The sequence below is a fragment of the Mytilus californianus genome, unplaced genomic scaffold, assembly GCF_021869535.1.
Source record: "Mytilus californianus isolate M0D057914Y unplaced genomic scaffold, xbMytCali1.0.p SCAF_9, whole genome shotgun sequence".
Classification (NCBI taxonomy): Eukaryota; Metazoa; Mollusca; class Bivalvia; order Mytilida; family Mytilidae; genus Mytilus; species Mytilus californianus.
In genome coordinates this window covers 87,385,393-87,406,629 of record NW_026262745.1, presented here as the reverse complement: position 1 = coordinate 87,406,629, position 21,237 = coordinate 87,385,393, and the positions used below count along the sequence as shown (strand labels likewise).

Here is a 21,237-nt window from a genome sequence, read left to right as displayed (position 1 = left end):
GCAACTAACAATTAAGTAAAATATAATGTCAATGTTATATACGGTTTCTGGGATAGATGGGATTATTAAACATGAGCTTGACCGTAAACATTGATTCCATTTACGTTCTGTTGGACCAAGGAACAAAATCTATTTTTCAATAACTTATACGTGTAGCTTAATATTTATATCAAATACATAAAAAAGAATAACAATCACCAGACCACTTTGTTTAAAATTATGTTTTGTCGTTTTCTTTGACGGGAACGAAGGAGTAGCAACCATAAGGACAATAGTGTTCGGGGAAATGATTCCGAAAAAGAAAAGTGTTGGGTTAAGCGTTAGCAATTTCAACCATGTATACATTCTTCAATATCATATTTCAAATGTTATGCAATATCTTGCAAAACAAAACTGCCCGTAAGAAACAAAATATTAATCATATAGAAAAAAATCGTCTTTCTAAGGAAACACACAGCAAGACATACAGTAGAAGAGTTTAGCAATTTTAAGTCGCATTAAGGCCGCAACACCAATTACATTAGAAGCAATATAAGGCAACACCATAACAACATGTAAAAGGCTTTTTTCTAATTATTTGTAGGATCTTGGATTGTTACATGTGGAACAGAGTCTAAGGTTGTGCAGTTCATCGAGGACGCTGTAAATGAGCACATAACTCTACAAGACTGTCACATTCCAATTGTTGGAATATTGTCACAGAGTGTACACGAAGAAATAGTAAGCGTCTGAGCAATTATTTCTTAGAAAACAAATGCTTTTTATGTATAAAGTGCTTTCTTTCGAAAGAACGATAAATAATTCTAAGTAAAGACAAGTTTATTTCTTATTCTATCTATTCTGGTTATTATTGTGTGTTCGTTTGCGTAAGAGTTTGTATATAAATTATATTTTACGATTTTAGATTTTGTGTGTAATTAGTTAATAACATATATAGTAGTACGGAACTAATTTCATCTTTATTAATTACAAGATACCAGAATACACAAAAAGTGTTGAGCTAATGAAAGGAAATGAAACCAAATGGGTTCAAATTCCAACCAAATCAACAAAAGATGTATTAGATCCAAATCATACACAGTTTATCTTCACCAAAGATTTTAAAAGAAAACAAACTGGAAGTACTGCTACATCTGAATGCAGAGCAGCTTTCGAACATTTCTTATCGAATATCAGCATCAAAGATACAGGTATTATAACTATTTCTAATAAGAAACGAACTTAAACAATACAAGGATGGAAAATGACTGATAGAGAGAAAGCAGGTGGCTTCACTCGATATGTTACGCATGCATTCGTCTCTTTACGCACACATAACATTACACCAAAACACAAACATTTAAAGCTGTGATTATTGATCAGAAGTATTCTAGATTACTTTCGGGATTTAGTTGCGTTGATCCATGAGTGAGTAAAGTATCACTGTTGAAAATAATTCTAAAGACCTGTTATATCAAAAAAGTCATCGGTGACCAAGTGGTCTCAGTAGAATAACTTCTGTATCACTAGCCTGTTAACATTGAGGTTGTGAGTATGAATCCTGCACGTGGTAGATATGCTCGACATCAAATTTGATGGACAAGGATTGTCAGTTATGCTACAGAAGGTCAGAGTTTCTCTCCGGGCACTTAGAATCCCTCTGCGAATCGAAATTGACCATCATGAAATATCGCAATAGTGCTGAAATACCGTTAAGCACCAATAAATTAATCAACAATTGAAGTAATTCATCACGACATATTAACTTATGAATAATGTTGTATGTCCCTCATAACATTTCTGAGAACAACTATTTATTTTATCATTTACCACTGTCGGAAATAAGTTGGTTCATTATCTCTCAATTTTGGCCTTAAAAATCTGAATATTTAACTGTGATAACAATGCAAACATATTATGAGTACAGTTGTTAAAATACCCAATTCTGTCATAATTAATGTATATGTGACGTAATAAACGTATGTAAATTTGTTAATGCCTGATTTTCGTGAGAAGTTGACAAAATTAATGATAGTTCCTAAAAATGCACCATTGCACCCTCGCGCAGAGATATTTTGAGTATTGTTACGACCAGAAAAAGTCGACTTTTAATTGTAGTCGACAAAAGACACAAATCAATAAAAAAATTTAACAAGATTTATTATACACAAGTTTACAAGAAGTATTACACAAATAGTAATGTCAACTTAACTGTCAAAATATGAGTCTAATCTTTTATCTTTTCTTTATCCGGAAACCTTCTCGGAATCAACAGAGAATATTACGTCCAATAGGTCACTTTATGATTTAGTTTGTAAATAAAAAAGTGTCAATCCAACTGTTGAGAATGTTGATGTCTATGTCTATCTCACTTAAGGGTCTGCATACTTATATATATACTTATAACGGAAACTTCTAGATAACGGTAGATTTTTAAATTGCGCATCTTTTGTTATGATCATTCTTGAAAGCATTATGGAAGTTAAATAGAAAGTTCTAATTATTCTATGAGTATCAATGATTGTTCCAGTGATTTCTAAACTGCAAAGTTGTAACACAATATGTATTATTTTGTACACAATGTAAAAAAATATATAATAGGCCACACAAAACAAATTAGGCCAACTAAATAAAAATGGTAGTTACAATATCATAACAATATACCATAGTCTTTACTTTTCTACCTATATATCAATGTGCAAGGTGTGTTGCCAAATATGAAATAAAAAACTATGCTATAGACATTTTATAGCTGTTGTTGTTGTAACATGTATGAGGTTCTGTTCAATAAGCAGAACACTTTAGGTAAATGTAAAATATTTTGTCATTTTGAATTTTGATTTTGGTATCACAACGCTTAATAAACCGTAATCCAAAAAGTGTTTTGCTAATTTTTAATTGCTACACGATGGTAACTGAGTTGGGTTGATTGCTGTTGTGACATTTTTACGAGTTTTTGCACTTGTTTATTCGGAATAAGTTCTGAGGTTAGTTGTCTTCTTAACTGCACAAATAATGGACATGTGGTCTTTCCATATATAAACCCTTAGCGTTAACATTGAAATTTTAGTCAAGACTGGCGATGAACTCATTATATTATGATATATAATTGTACAAAAGTTCAACGTTAATGAACAATGACAGAAAATGCAAGTCCAATAATCTTCATGGATATCTAAAGTCAGTATACCATTACGTTTTGTGCAGAAGTAAATTATCTAAATCTCATAAAGATAATTCTATTACAACTGCAAAACAAATGACTATGACTTGAGCGGTCCCTAATTGAAATTGTCTGAACGTCGCTGCGACGTGGGTTTATTTATACAATATATATTACCAACCGGTATTTTTGTTATATAACTTTTTGCATAATGAACGAAATAAAGAATATACAATTGTCTTATATAATATATAAGTTATGTTCCGTCTAAATTAAATTTCTTATCGCAAATAGTAATACGATAAAGAACAATTTTAAGATACAATAGCTTGTATGATAAACATATTTTATGTTCATTTGTTTTTCAACTTACATTTATTTATCAATTAAATGCATAACACTTTATTGTAAATACTGAATATGCGCAAAATGGTTGCAACTACAATTAAAGCAAGCAACAATTTAACAATGATTTGTAGATCTAGAAAATTAAAGCCTACCTCGTGAGCATATATGAAAATAGGAAAATGTAGAAAAACCAAAATCTTATCAGACTGTGTCAAAAGAAACGCTTTTCATGTTGATCCTGTAAATATCAATTTCGAGTGAAAGTCTCATTCGATAATTTGACAGCTAAATCTACATTGTACGTTGAACCTTCAAACTTGACCAATACTCAACGCCTCCGGTGTGCACAAGAAATAGAGATATTTTTCAGGATAAAACCAAAAAGAAATAAGCAAGCATAAAGTATAATAGAACAAAAATATGATAAACAAGTAAAATGATAAAAGTTGGGACACATTTGCTGTTGATTCATCTGGCCTGAACCAATTCTACTTCCGTGGCAAAACCAGACAAATTACCTCCGCCGGCAAGGCACAAGTCCATCATTTGACTTACTTGGCAAATGGGGGACTGAACAAACTAGAAATAGAGTGTTGAAAGCTCCCTCTTGAAGGATACCAAAGAGGGAGCCTCAAACTTTTTTCATCTGTTCTTTTTGGTATGGGGTCCATACTGTTGCACAGTAGTCTAAGTTGGCAATATCGGAGGAAAAAAGTTTAGTTTTCGAAATTATAAACAAATACTCATTGTGTAGGTTAAATAGATCAATAAAAATATTAAAGTTTATAAACACTGATAAAACCTAAAAATATCATGTACCAAGTCAGGAAAGTGGCAGTTGTTATCTTATAGTTCGTTGCTGTGTGTTTTGGTTTGTTTTTTGTATTTTGTTGCACTTCAGTGTTTCAGTTGTTTCGTTGTTTTTCTCTTATAGTTGATGTGTTTCCCTCGGTTTTAGTTTGTAACCCAGATTTGTTTTCTCTCAATTGATTTTTGACTTTCGAACAACGGTATACTACTGTTGCCTTTATGTGGTACAGACATTTTCGTATGTAGAAAACTGTGGGTTAAACCTGGTTTTATGGTTAGCTAAACCTCTCACTTGTATGACAGTCGCATCAAATGTCATTATATTGACAACGATGTGTGAACAAAACAAACAGACATAATAGGTAAAAATGTCAAAAATAGGTGTACAGCAGTCAACCTTGTGATATAATCTTAATCACTATAAAAAAACAAATATGAAACAAAGAAGCAAAAAAAAAAGCATACAGACAAAGCATATTAGCAAAAATGAAAGACAATTATACAAAAATGTATTATAGCACAATAACACAATGGCGGGATGTATAATTACAGAACATACAGAGGTAAATTTATATTGTTTGAATAACAATATTCAATGAAATTTATGTAAGCAGCTAAAATATATATATTTCATTAGGATACAAATGAAAATAGCAAGAAAATAAACAGAAACTGTTGCGCATGTGTTAAACATATTTTGTGCACGTAAGAACACGGCCCAGGTTACAAAGCAATATGAGGATGTCCTGTTAGAATGAAATATGAATGCAAATAATACAAAAATCTTTGAATTTGATAATAAATATTTATCACACTCATCATGTGGTCATCAAATGTTTTGACTGTGAATCCTACCGGAATCGGAATTAAAGGAGTTCTTTTACCCATATCATTCGGTTTGTTTTTTTATAAATAGCCTGCTTTTCTTAAACTATTGCTCACGTTTCACTTATTTGTAGGTACTATGTCGAACACAAACAATGTCGAAATTAACACCAGATATGATGAAAACGAAATACAAGAAATATTGCCTGTCATTTTAGTTCTTATTGAAGGAGGAATGGATGCGTTGAAAACAGCTGTGTGTGTACTTGAAAGTGAAAATCCGGTTGTAGTGATTGATGGGTCAGGTGGAGCTGCAGATTTCCTCGCAACTTCCTATGAACGTGATATTAGGTTAACTTTGTCTTATTTCTTTAGAGTAAATATTTATGTTTATATGTCAAACGCCAAAGATCTTATGACTTGTCATCCTGTAAAGCATTTTACTCTCTCAAAAGATCGCAGGTTTCCAATTTGGATTATTCAGATATCTTTGAAAATCTTTGGTGTTTTAAAATGATCTCTCAAACATGTTCAAAGAGAATATTTAACAATCTTTTGCAATTATGTATATGAAGTTAGCGGCCAGTTCGTTATTGGTTATTCGATATTCAATATTCAACTGGATGCTAGCAGTCGGTCCGATACTGTTTATTTATCTATCTGAAATTAATAAACATTCGATAACTCATGCAATCAAAGATGTACATTCAAAACACGATTAAAAAAAAACTAAAAAAAAAAAAAAAACAAGAGTTTAAACAAACAAAAAACAAACGGCCACTATAGTAAGATTTGAAAATATAAAACTATACCACTATGGTGAGCCAGACAAAAATATTCTGATTGATTTCATATTCATAGTATATCCATATATGAGGCCCCAGGGTGTTGGCTAGATCTTCCTAATTTCACAATCTTAAAAAATTCTTTCATGCATATAGTTAGTTAATATAGAGATACAAATGACATTCAAAGAAATTTAGGTAAAGTTCTCGTCTTCTTCGTTTACGGAGAGTCCAACGTGCCATATTAATAATGTAAAATGAAAAATTACCGAAGACCGCTGCAAATATAATGAGACCTCCCTAATTGTCCATAAGATTTAATGATCTTTTAGACTATAAATACAAATCCTTTCAAAAGAAAATATAATTTTCAGTATGAAGGAGGGCTAAAAGTGTACTTTTCAGTTATATGAGTTAGATGATATTTTGTTAAATGTATTTGTTTTCCTTCAAATATATAATTATTAAATGATACAAAAAATGAATTGTCGTACACTTTGTAAATTCACTGCATTTTGTGTTATTAATCTTTTCCTAATACAAAAAAAAATGTATTTATTGCATTTGTATTATGCTTCAATTTTTAATTTAAAGCAACGATGAGACAGCAAAACCAGATGAAACACTCAGCAAATTAATCAAGAAATGCTTTGAAGACGATTCCATTCTCTTACTGGAGGAAGTAAAAAAGCTGCCATTGCATCTTTTTGCGAAACATGAACTGGTAAATATATACATTTATATAAAAGAAGCATAAATCAAAAGGAAACGATAAGAATAATACTGGTTAATGCCCAACGTGAACCTTCTATCTAATGCATTGAAAAAGCTTTTTTTTCCAAATCGAATGTTTTAATCTTAATGAGATACCACAGATTGTTTAACATATACCTTTTTCATGGCTTGTATAGCAATGACATTAAACACAATGACTACAATTCCCTCTAATTGTATTTATCCTGCTGATATATTATCGTTCGATCCTATTCCTAAATATGATGAAAGCAAGAAATGTATTTTTTTTTAATTTTTATTTATTAAGTAACCAAACTTATGTTTGGCTTATGCTTTAGGTAAAATGAACTTATAGTTGCATTTTGTTCATACAGTTTGCATCATTTCAGACAACATTAGTTCACCGGTGTTCAAATTTCAGAAAACGTTTTATAATCGTTTTCAAGTATATTTTTTCGGTAAGCTTTATGACTTATATGGGTCAGAAAATAAACGATGTTTGAAAAATTTTTGATTCCATTGTACATTTGAATATTGTTATGCATGCAGAAAAACATGTATTAGTATAAAACATTCATGTTTTAGATCAATAGTTCAACGGAGAAAGTAGCACTTATCAACGATAATTTTACGTTGTGAAGAACGGTGAACATTGTTTTTTTTATCTCGTTTCAAGTACGGGTCATATCGACTATGTGAATAGTCGAATAAGTTATGTGTTGCCTTCTATCCACTCACAACATATTTCTTGAAATATAAAGGATCTTGAAGTAAGGCTTACTCAATGGAATATCATAAATATTTTATTGCATTTCTGATGAATTAAATGTTGCATACAGCATAACAATTAAATGTCGAGAATATTTGTTAGAAACAATATATCTAAAGATACATTTATCAAAGCTCGGTCTGGTGTTGTACGTCGAACATTTTTTGTATAATTAAATAACAAGAACGGGACGATGCTTATTTGACATGTTACTATAGTCGTGACATTGATTATAAGTATTCTTCCTTCAAAAAAGTCAAATACTTTATAATCTCCCGTTCAATACAATTAAACTCCTTTTGTCCTATGCAGCTTACTTTAGACTAATTTTGTAACACCCGGTGTCCTAAAGATGCTTTTTTCAGTTCGATTCCTCAATCTATAGTTGCTAGGAACTACTCGAAAAAAATTATTGATATGTTGTTATCAAAAAGTAAGTTATGGTGGTATCCATGATATGTTTATCAGCTTACGTTTTATTGAATAAAAATAACTTGCGATCAACTTTTCTTATTGAAAAAAGGATATGAATTGGTTCTTCCGTTTTCCATCAAGTCACATCAAGTGTAAACCAAAACTTCAATAAATCTTTGTCGGTCAACCTTCAAAAAATAAATATCTTAAATACTTTATAATCTTAAAAACATAATGCAGCTTTAATTAAAAATAATTAATATTTAATATTCCAAGGAAATCAGTGTATATAAAAACCATATGATTGCTTCTGACTAAATGCACAAAAGCCGGATCCCAAAATTGCATCATTTTCTTTACCTTTGTCTACGTTTCAGGGGAGACTGCTGAAAGTTTAAGTTTCAATTTTTAACCATGGCCATGAATTCTGTAGATCATCTGTTTTTAATATTACGCTTGAAATACATGAAACGAAAAGATCCTGAATCGTTACGACTTATCGTTTATAAATCACAAATATAAGTACATGCATCCTAGCGTACTTGCTAATTTGAGGGAAAAAACACATCGGAATCTAATTGGCTCTAGACTATACCTAAGGACTGTTCTGCTTTAGACAACGTCGTGCCTAACACTTCTCATTTCATATCTGACCTCTAATTATATACACGATAACTTTATTGTTTTATTTTCCGGTACAACACAATACTAATAAACTATCAACGTTGTGACTCCTGATTGAAACACACATTCAAATGTCTTTAACATTTAGTCTTGTATAGATAAAGCAATGGTTATCTATGTGCGCACTCGTTGATAGAAATGTATAACTGTATTATATAAGAAAATATACATTTTTTATTCTAAATTCGAAAGTGGAAAAAAGGTTAAAATCGTCACATTTGTCATAGTTTCTATAAAATTAATCAGAATTTGTTCACTTGTTTGATTTTTTCCTCCTTTAAATAAATATCTTCATACATGTAATATGAGTTGGTTCACAAAATCAAATTTTCGACTCGAAAAAAATCTTCATCTTTTGAACTTGGACATATGTGAAAATTTGATGAAACTTATGGTAAACTATCCAATTGGTATAGTCAAAATGTAAATGAATTTCGAACAAACCTATTTTTTTGCATTTTTGAATAAATATATGACAGTTCTCTGAAAATTTAACAGTGGTGCCATCCATCGCCAACAAGTATATATGACGAAATGTTCTATAAATACCATATTCTTCACTTTAAAATCAAATTTTTAATTGGAGACGGGTGGCGCAACGTATAAATTATGAAACAAGATAAAAAAAAGTGTCAATTTGATTGAATAATTAAGAAGAAAGAAATTAATGTTTATTTCAGGCTAATTTGTAAATGATTTGATATATCGACTCCAATAATAAGTTTAGAAAAAGAACCTATACAGGGTCGTTTATTGGTGTTACTGGTCATTTATGAACTCAGATTAAGTTATAGAATACAAATGATAACAATAGCAATAAACGTTGACTATGAACGTTTTTTCTGTATCAATTTAGAATGAACATATTTCCTCTTTTTAGTCATAATACTGATCCGTCTTTATATTTGACTGCATCATCTAGCAAAGACAATACTATGTAGTAAAAAGTATTAGGCGGTATCATCTGGTAATAGTATACTGACTGACTGTCATTATATTAGATCGGTCGGTTGATCGATCTTTTTTTATTTCTTAACGTCCAGAGGCAACTATTTCATAAATGTTTAGGACGAGTTTGTACTGTCACGTCCAAGGTATTATTTCTAATAGTCAAAGATGAATCTGCCGAAATTATAAATTTGGTTTATACAACCTATACACCCTATTATTTATCAGGACACAAAAATATAACTATCGTTAGAGCACTCCGTCAAACATAGAATCTTTTAGACTGTTGAAATAGGGAATTAAACATGTAAAACAATGTTGTTAGAATCCCAGAATATAGAAATAACCATAAAGTGTTGGCTAAACTTTTTATCCGTTTTTAAATTCAATATAAAACTTTCCTTTGTCCTATGACACCTGCATGTACATGTATATACATCAATCAACAAGTGCGAATTTGTATAGCCGTTATCTGATAATACAAAAATGTAAAATAAACAAATCATAATGTCTCACTATCGCGAATAACAATTTTCGGTACTGGCTAAAGGAGGAATACGATTATTATGATTATTGTTAATAAAAAGGTAAACATAATAATATAAGTCTCATATGAAAAGTCAAAACTCGACCAGACCTGTCAGCTTACACATTATCAGGATTGGTCAGAAGCAAACCTTTCATATGGAATGGTCAATAGTAGACCTGTCTACAGGTCTGGCCTGGAGCAAATCTGTCAGTAGTTCTGCAGCAGTAAAAAACTGGCAGACCTGGTTACACTCTACCACAGATGAAGTCAACTTGCTTGTCTACTTAAAATGTCTTTAGTTAACTCGGAAGCTTTCAGCAAGGCGGCTCTTTGTTAACCTTTGTACAGATTTTTTTTTTTACTCCGGGTTGAAGGCCTCACTGTCACTTTGAGTGAAGAACAGCAATGAAATCACTGTTCCTTTGCTAATTGTGGGATAGGTATGTATTGATTGTGTGGCATGGACGGATACTCCATACGCTTTGTTTTCATATTGATAACAGAAGAATTTGGTAATCATTTTTTTTTAAATTAAATATGAATAAACGAAGTTGAATACCGAGTTATTTACCATGTTTACACTATCGATGACACCTACAAAGAATTATTCAGATCACGCTAATCAGATTTGAATATGTATGAAAGGTACAATTTTTCAATGAATAATCAACCTTCATTTAACTTATCATCCTATATTGCAATATAATTCAATTATCACGTATTCAAGTCATATTTGGTAAAAAAGTTGAAAGGTTAATTGGTTGAAATGATGTTTGAGATGCACTTTAGCAGACAAACCCATACCTACGTTTGTGCTCATTGTATTTTCGACAATGTTAAAGTGTACATGACAAATGTATCATTTACTACATAATAATTGACAGTTGAAACCAAAATTGACTGGAGCTACCGGTTATTCTTTCTCTGATTAATCATGATTTTTTAAATCTTTAAACACAATAACTTGAAAACTACTATTCTAATTTATCTTAAAAATGTGTACTCTTTTAGATTTATATATATTCACTGGAGGACAAAACAGCAAAGGTTGACGAGTATATTCAGAATGCTATTTTCGACGTGTATAAAGGTAGTTTTATCTTATTATTAAATACAAGTAATACAAAACCCTATCTACACGTCTCATGTTATCTATTTATTTTGTAAATGTTCTCAAAAACACACGCACATGTCATTGGTGTGAATAACTCAACTATAAGAAGAATGAATTAATTGAATGACTAAATGTCCAAAGGGAAGCATCTCATAGGTATTATCAATTCTGTGTTTGTGTTATTAAAAGAAACATCAATCCCGTTTTCATTATTAAGTTAGATAATTTTCGAGTGATTTTTAAAAGATTTTAATTCTGGACCTACTATGTAAAAATAATGAAGGTGAACAATTGCAATTTTTGCTTTTCAAATAAAAATCAAAGACTTAAAAAAAACCACTTGTTTCAATTGTTATGAAATGTTGAACATTCAATCAATATATGCTATATGTTATAGCATATTCAATCTGACATGACAAAACTACAAAATTTTATAAAATTTTCTTCAATTTACACCTACCTATATTTCTTATAAATGTTATCCTAATCGTTTAATATTCTTGCAAAATTGAACACGATATTCTCTGAACACTTTGAAATTTGAATGTTTTTAAAAACATATTTTTTTTAAACATATTCACAAACCTTTTTATTCTACTTCAAAACAGGTTACATCAAGTTGCTTTCAATTTGCAAAATCTATCTTTTTAAATAAAATGATAGATATTCTCCGTTAATGTACACGGACGGATTAAAAAGACAAATAACTAAATGTTTTTGTTCTGTATTAATTGAAACGATGCACTATTTCCATTACGGAACAGCGAATTAAATTAAATTAGTTTTCAGCTTTCTATAAAATTTGTTTGTCTATTATTACATTCTTTGTTCTTTTTCTTATTTTTTTTTAAGTCTTCAAAATCATGGTTTGTGACAAACACAGGGTTTCATCGAAAAACTAAATTCATTGGAATAATATCATGAAACTGAAAAATAGTAATGATTTCAAAGTGGAAAAATAATTTTCTCACTAGTATCTAAGAGAAAACAAAGAAGATATGCAGAAGCCATATATCGAATATTTGATTATCTGTAGTTCTATTTAAGACAAACCAGTTATCTAATGGAAGGCGTTCAAGTACACTTAATTTTCTATTGCGAAGAAGAAAAAAAAAACGTTTCCCAAATTTAACTTGCATTACTTGCAACGATCCTAATTTGTAAGACAATGAAATATCCTATTGAAAGGATACACTAGGTATTGTTCAAAGATGAGTTTCTTTACTTGGGCTGCGTCAGAAATATGAAAGTTGTAATCCATTCTTTTGATGTGTTTTGATTTTTGTCATTTGCTTAGGAACTTTCCGTTTAGAATTTCCTCGAGGTTTGGTATTTTTGTTATTTTTTTACCCGCTAATGAACTATTGCTGATCTTCCAATGATAACGAGATTTAATGGTCCCGTTATAAGAGATAACACATGTTAAGAATTTTGAAAATTTGTGAAGTGAACACGGAAATGATTTTATCAAAAAGTGTACATTCTATATCAATTTTTCAATCATTAATAATATGGACGTTGATACAATATGCCTTTTGTTAAAAAAAGGAGAAAGTTCACAAATTTTCAAATTTTACAGCATAGCCAATTTGACATGACAAAGCAACAACATTTTATAAAAATTTCTTCAATTTACACCTACCTATATTTTTTAAAAAATCAATTTATTCAGATTGGTCAACTTCATCTTGAGTGAAAGAATGAAAATAAGATTAAGAAAAAAAGCTTAATTCCAGATATGTTTTGCTCCTCAGAGGTGTAATCTGTAAAATGTCTGAACACTTAGTACTTGCAAAAAAAAAAAATTTGACAACAAGTTTAATTACAAAATACACAGATGGTACGTTGAATACATTACAGAAACTGTCTATAATTATCCCAATTAATTAATTATTAGAAAACAATTCATAAAAGATGTTGTAAAAAATCCAAATCCAATTTCAGAAATATCCTATTTTTTTTTAGAAGTTTTGCTTGTACATTCATAAAATACAAATTACATTTTTTCAGAGTTCTATGCAAAGAAACTTGAAAATTTAAAAAATGATTCAGCAAAGAGAAAACATTCTGAAATTGTGATCAAGAAACAACTGAAACTTATAAAAAAATGGAAAAGATGCGACATTGCTTGGAAAGATATTTTTATTGCTGAAAACCGAAACGGACTTTCAGATTTACAGGTATTTATAATGTAACACATCTCGAAATATCAGTTGTACTAATTTTTAAGCAAAATCAAGTGTCTTCATTTTAACAGTTTAAAAAGAGACAACAGTAGTCCATTTGAAGTGTTTATTCCTTAATATGTATACCAATGAATTATATCTTCATGCCTAACATATTATGTACTGCCTAACATATCATGTACTGTGTTACAACTTTAGATTCTACTGACGAGGAAAGGAAACACTTGTTCAACGAAAGCTGAAGTTTTAGTTCAGTCTAAGTAGCAGGTAGTCTTGAGCGCTGAACACAGTGCAGGCGGTGTTGTATCGATATCCCAACGTGCTGTGGAGTTCGATTTCCGGCGTTTGAAAAACAAAAAAAAAATGCTGCCGCAAATTTTCAGATTTAACATTGTTGTGCTGATATCTAGAGTAGTTATAAATATAATACGTGTTTTCAATGGTTTATCGCCTTCTCTGGTGATCCAAAGAATGGTTCTGTCGTAGAGTTGTCCCTGGTTTAGACGTACTCATATATGTATATAACATACACGTTTTAGCATGTGACAACCTTATGACAGATATTCTTCATCGGATAACTAGTGGTTATACAGGGCTAACTCAAGAATATATATATATATATTTCCTCAAATAATTTTAAGTAAGCTAATTATGGTTCTTCTCTCAGCAGGATTAGAACCCTTGCTTTTGTCCGTGCAACACCAACTGTACTTTTGTTCACCGCGCAAGATAATTCGACCACCTAGTCTATTATGCTTTCGCTTGTTTTATTTAGAGTTGTTAAACTGAGTATGATGTATAGTGGCAGGTAGAGAGTCTACCTATCAGATCAACTAATTTTGTATATCGTTAAGGTTAATAATGCAATGTACTATGCCGCTACATCAACCTTTAGTTTTATCATGCACGTCTTAACATGTGACAACTTTATGACAGACGATTATCATCCGAATCCATGGGGGGTAAAACAGGGACAACCCCCTAATATATAAGAAAATGTTGAAAGCATGCCATGATGTAATGATTTAGTAGGAAATCTTTCAACACTTGCCGACCTTACAGTAAACGTTCTACCTTCAGACGACAGTAAGTACACCAGTGATGAACAAATTAAAAGAAAAGATGGACACATATCTCAAAATGCAGGTCAGGGGAAAGCTGAAATGGAAGTTAGAAAACTTGGATATTTTGTACAAGGTATGTATTTACAACGTGAGATAGACATCGGAAAACAACAAAACCCTGACAATACATCAATGAAATACTTTTAAAGCTTTACCATATAAAAACAGCAAAGATGTGAAGCAAAATAGCAAACGTACTAACTATCCAATTGAGACCTTTCAATGACAACTCATACATTTTGTTAAAAAAGTCACTCGAGTTTTAGATTCATTCCAAAACCAAACAGGAACATATTTGTCCGTATCTTAGTGATTGTCAAGTGATGATAAATTAAATATATTATGTAATTGTTTTCAAATTAGATATATAGGTTCGAATAACGAATTGATAAATATGTTAGTTTAGCTTTTTGAATAATAATAAAGCAATATTAATCTTGAAGTAGATTTCTCTTTTTTTTTACATATTTTGCAACGTTTGTGCCTTCATTGACTTACTATAAGAGATAGCTTTGTTCATCGTATAAGGACGTACAGTTACCTTTGAATCGTAAATGCTTCAATATGCATACTGTCTGTCTGATTTTGTCACATCTCCTTATTGTTTTATGTATAATATAAACAAAACAATAGTTAAAATATTAAACAAACATGTTAAATACAAATCTATAAGGAGGATTAAATAATTCATAAATGGAACGAACTTATAGTTTATCAACATCCTTAATGGAGCTGGTGAGTGACAAGTCACTCGAATCGAGAAAAAAAAAATAAATATCTAAAGAAAGTACTTCCATTTATCAGTACTAACCGTAATGACGAAGACATATTATGTTTAATATAAGACATAATCATAAATGTATGACATACATTTTTAAGGGTTCGTTTGCTGAAAAACAAATTTAAACCATGGTATATGTTTTCCAATGTTGAACTGAAACTGTATTGTAGTTTATGATAAATGTACACGTTACTATCAAAATCCACAAACATTCAGCTATAAATTACTTTCAGTATACGGTCGTGAAATGTCTACTGACACTTTTTTAGGCAAAGACATTTGGATAGAACAAATTAATCAAGGCGTATTTATCGCAAATCTTGCATTTATATACTTCATTTTAAATTCTTGAAATAAAATTGCTGAAACGATCAAAATGACACTATGATTAAAGCACTATTTGTTTCACACTCTATTGAAGCAAATGTAGATTGAATATTCAAATAAAGTCCTTATCATTATAGACTTAACTGTTTCAATAAAAAAGCCTAGCATACAAAAATTAATAACAAAAGGTCATTTGAATACTGAGGAATAAAGTAAACAATACCGGTTCAGTAAGATAATTCAAAAACACACCGTTTTCAGGGAAAAATCTTTCATTTTCTTATGGTGCTAACTTCCATATTAGTAATAACATGCCATTGTATATATCATGAATAATACAAAGTAATGGTTTTTGTTGATTTGTGTTGTACGTACACATACTTTTCATCTACTGGAATTATTCTCGTAATTCCTTGGAAAACAATCTACAAAAAGAAATAGAAAGAAATAAAATTTTCAGTATCTTTTGCTAGGATACCAGTGGTGCAGGGATATGCATAGCCAGAGATGAAAACCTCATGAATGTTATTTCCTATATAAATTGTTACTTAGCTTAACTTTTTTTTTAAATGTATCATCGTTTAGTTCACCAATTGGTCTATCACAAATAATATAAGTTAGTTAGTCCTTTCCCTTGCACATCGGTACACTCTACCGGGGATTCAAAAGGAGTAGGTCCGGTAAGGGCCGATTTTGGCCCCAAATATTAGGGTCATCTGATGAAAGATTTTGGACACTTTTTAAACACTTAAGTGTCTAACTTAGTAGCTTCAATTAGTTTATGTGAAAGATTTGAACTGATTTTGTCATTAAAGACGCTCATATTCAAGCTTAAATGTTATACATCTCTCAAATATGCCATAATATGTCACTTTTCAGATGGTTTTTGTCAAAAATGAAAGTGGCCGCATCCGTGTTCATCCCCAACCTTTATATATGTTATGTATTATCATCAAATACAACTTACATGTAAATATTAAGAATGAACACAAATGCGGCCACATCCATTTAAGACGGAAACCGTCTAAAAATTAACTCAAATGCTAAAATTATGAAGATTTCAGTAATTTAGCATGACTTAATGATGCTAGTACCCGATACATATGCATTGTATTGTCAAAAACAACCCATATGTATGTAACAGAAGTATTCTACTTTCCAATAAAAACCTATAAGTTTACATTTTAACAATTTTGTAAAATTGCTATATTTTGGGGCCAAAAACGGGTCTTACTGAACCTACTCCTTTAAGACTTTGTTTGGCGTTAAGTTTATTTGTCTCTTACTAACAATCTTGTTATTCTGTAAGACAAATTTTTTTGAAAATTTTAACAGAATATTTTTACAAAGTAGTCTATGATTACTGTTTTTTTTTTGAAATATGACTATTTTCATAACAACCTGTGCAGTGTATTTTGAAAAAAAATGGTATACAAATTATACTTGATTTCATAATTTCAGGTAGTTGATCTTTGTCGTGCGACGTGAACGTAAATTCGTTATAAAATTGTGGTTACTCCCAATAATGTATGTATCTGCTAGTTAAATAAATTGTTCTGATGAATAAGAATTCCAAAAATTACAAACGCTGCATCAGTATTTGATGGAATAAAAAATAAAAACAAAAAATGAAGAAAAAAAAAAAAGATCAAAATGTGTGTTGGTCACCACATTTTGTCAATAAGAACGAACTATGAACAACTCCTACAAGTCGTATATTTAGCAATCTTTAAGAAATAGCGTAACCCACCACTCCGTTGTTAAATTTATGTACCCTAGGCCTGTCACGAAGATACCATTTATTCTTACTTGTTCCGTTGGTAGATAACGTTTTATCTGTGTAGTTCTAATAAACTTACATCTTATGAATATAACTTGGAGTTGGTATTTTTTCAGTTTGTATATTAATGCAGCGATTGATCACATAACAAATGCATATGAAGTATCAATATGAAATAAATTTAATGACCTATGTATGCACAACTCTGCAATTGGTAAGGAATTTGATATTACCATGATTACTTTGTTCAGTCCGTGCAAATCTAAAATTATATGTTTTGCATTAAACATAAACAAATGTTCACCTATTCAAATTTTTAAATTATTAAATAACTGATTACCTAGTACTCTTGGTTAGTAGTTTACCTATGGAAATGAAGAATTTATGTTTACAGAGAAAGGTTGGTTGTAAGTTCGTTCCTTGCAAGATTAATTAAAAATCAGATGTGTGTGTATAGAAGAATTTGTGGGGGAAGTTACTTTGATATTATTTATTATTTACAAGATACAAGAACGTTATAAGATTTGAGGAAAGATATTAATATAAAATTGTTATATTGATTCTATATTTATTTTTTCTTATTAGAGGAGATTAACAGTCCATTACAAAACATTTGAATATGCATGTTGTAGTTAAGACTGTAGATATAGGAAGATGTGGTATGAGTGCCAATGAGACAACTCTACATCCAAGTAATAATTTATAAAAGTTAACCATATTGTGTTTTTTTTATGTTTTCTCCGTTGATACTTTTCTTTTATGTAATATAGTTGTTATCCTTCAACACCAATTTTTTTTATTCACCTTTAGGGATCTAGAGTCAATACAGATACATTCAACAAGTTAAATGAATTTAAATTAAAATTAAAAGAGGATTTAGAGAAATTTGATAGTTTGGTCGAGAATATCGACAAGTGCATATCACAGGTATGTATTTTTATTTCTTTACATCCGAAAAATTTGAGACCCAAATAAAACCAATGCAAACTTAAAGTCAAAGTCCGAGTTAGCCTTTTCCCGCCCTATCTTATAAATCAAATATCTCGAAAAGGAGCTCCTAGACCTATCAATATTTTTAGCTTATTTTGATCCTTAATTAATACTCTTCCAGCTTATAGTATCAATTTTAGATCCTTGATTTATTTAAATTCACCTTAGATCACCTAAGTACATTATTAAGGATGTGTTCTTCTGACGTTTCAGTCTCGTTGAAATCTCGTTCTGGAATAATTTCCAAAACATGTGATAAATATCAATGAATTTAAAAAATACTATAATCAAACTTAACTCTGTAAACACAGTGTGTATTTTCAATTAGTAGTTTTTGAGTAATAAAATTTAAAAGTTTTATAAACAATCATGGCAGTCTCATTAATAGCCAACATGTAGAGAAAAATGGTCAGGGATACAATAAATGATTTTACACATGATACATCTTAGACGTATAGTGTTTCAATTATTTATAACAATGACGCTGAATGATATGCTTTTTGTTCTGAAAAAAAGAGAAAAATCTCAAATTTACAAAATTGGCAAAATAGGAAATTTGACTAGAAAAAGCAACAAAATGTTATCAGACTTTCTTATATCAACACCTACCTATATTTTTTTTTTTTTTAATTTATTCAGATTGGTCTACTGCATCTTTAGTGAAAGTATGAAAAAAAGTTTAACTGTGGAACTGTGATTTTTGTTATGATATAAGTCCAAAATGGGCAAAAATTGAAGAAAATGGAAAATTCATCAAAATTGGGTACTTTCAAATAGCCGTACCAAAAAAAAGGCGTTTTTCTTCACGCATTATTTTTTTTACAGTCATATAAACCCAACAATCAGGATAAGAACAAAAGTTTAATTCTAGTAATTGTTAGCTCCTCAGAGGTGAACATCCTTAAGTATGTAACTTGCTTTAACCACATGGAACCATATATATCGAACATATGCATGTTGCTAAATAATTTCCTTAAGTTTTATCTTAGTATTCAAACCTGGTGTTTCAACCAGACAAGGAAGTGTGTGTCCAAATCTAGACATTTGCTGGTTATCAAACACACATATATCCTGCCGTTAAATTTCAATTTTGTCTGCATTTATGTTGAGATATATTGATATGTCGGTGCCATTAAACACTTATAATTTACGTTTTTCTAATAGTTGACGGTCAAACAGTGACCTACATTTGCCAAAATCTGTATTATTTGTGTCTAATTTTATAATATTTTCTTACTCAAATATGCAAATGATAACTTTTTAACAAAAGAAATAAAAGAAAACAAAATAAAAAACAAAACAAAACACGCCAATCGAATATGCAGTCATCAAAATGTTGCTCTTAAAAATAATAAATAAATAACAACACCCGAGTCATTGGTTTATAGAACAGACAAACCATGTTCCAGATTTGTGATGCAACAAAATAAGAGCCTATTACAACTAACTAGAATAAACTAATCATAAAGATCAGGATCAGAAATGTGTACGGCAGATTCCCGTTTCGTATAAATAAAGACTCATCAGTGACGCTAGAATCAGGTAAAAATCTAAACATAGATATTGAACATCCCTTAAAAAATTATAAAGTTTATACGTATGTGTTTATGCAATTCATGATGACAAATAGACTGTTCGTTGTGACAAAATTAACAAACGTATGTTTGTATTAGTAAATGATATACATTTTCATGGACCCAGTTATTGATTACTGATTGTATCCATCGTTTTTTTTTTCGTCCTAATATTTTGTAACAATGAATTAGATGTCAACTGAAATAAACATGTACTATACTTTACAATCAATGTTTGGCAATGATAAAAATCTGTTAAAAATCATTGTAAAAAGTTAACTGAGATTTTTGTATTAGCGTACATATGATAGTAAATTATAACGGTAAAAGAGTATGTATAACATACCTTCTATTCAAACACTTACTTGTTTATTAACTTTGAAAATGTTCGTAACCTATCAAACTGACACCAGATAATCCACACCCTTAATTTAACAGTTATTTTTACAAAAATATAGACAGTTGTTTCCCAATAAAAACCTAACAGTAATAAACTAAATTATTCAATAAAAATCAAAAAAAAAAAAAGATAAACAAAGTATTTTATTATTTTCTGAGGACTGATTGAACAGTTCCAAGTTAGAATATCACAAAACCTACCGCGTCCAAGAGGACGGTCTTTTCTTTTTTTGTAATGCTTATTTTTATACAAACTAAAGTAACGATATTTTATAAAAAGTCGTGTCTATTTCCAATACCAGCAAAACATACTAACACTTTCGTATATATAATTTTAATAAGTAGCCGTGTCCATAACATGAATAACTAGAAGTAAAGTCTATAACTGGATTTGTTTAGATGCACATAATTAATCCATCGAAAAAAAAAACAACCAAATCTACAAAAAAAAATAACTAACTAAAAAACGTAACGTACTGCATGTTTGCTCTAGGCAGTAATAATAATAAAAAATGCAAAGGAGTTAGTCTCGCACTTTCATTTACTATCTTTATGAACATTCACAATTTGAATATTAATTATAGAATTCAAATAAAATGGTCAAATTACGATCGCTGCATTCGGTTTCAATTATCGTCTTTATCGATACCTGTTAAAGGCTTCTGTCTATAAAATCAGTCAATAAATCAATATTTGATAAACATTTGCGCATAATAAAAATTATATTGTTGGTTCAATTTGAGAACATGTTTTGCAAATAAAAATGTGTATTCAAGCAAAATGTTATCCATGAGCATTACCATACTTAAATTGCGATAACATAACTTGTACGTTATTTTTTGGAAATCTCTTGTATAAGTAAGTAAACATTTTAGAAATTAGTAATAAAAGAATCAGCCAGATCTACATAAATTGTCAACGTGTTAAGTTCAGCTGCGTCGAGAGGGTAAGGTTTTAGATGTACATGTATAAC

The 21,237-nt window shown here is 30.1% G+C and overlaps 1 protein-coding gene across 12 annotated transcripts in view; it reads left to right on the top strand.

Moving 5' to 3' along the window:
• LOC127716446 (transient receptor potential cation channel subfamily M member 2-like) overlaps positions 1-21,237 on the top strand; it is an 87,748-nt gene that overhangs the window by 32,282 nt on the left and 34,229 nt on the right. For all 12 annotated transcript variants that reach the window (XM_052222643.1, XM_052222642.1, XM_052222636.1 and 9 more), the window contains 8 exons: positions 584-720; positions 974-1,190; positions 5,260-5,476; positions 6,505-6,634; positions 11,001-11,079; positions 13,114-13,283; positions 14,370-14,486; positions 18,112-18,228. In XM_052222643.1, coding sequence (XP_052078603.1) covers positions 584-720; positions 974-1,190; positions 5,260-5,476; positions 6,505-6,634; positions 11,001-11,079; positions 13,114-13,283; positions 14,370-14,486; positions 18,112-18,228 — 1,184 coding nt within the window. The remainder of the gene's footprint in view (positions 1-583; positions 721-973; positions 1,191-5,259; positions 5,477-6,504; positions 6,635-11,000; positions 11,080-13,113; positions 13,284-14,369; positions 14,487-18,111; positions 18,229-21,237) is intronic.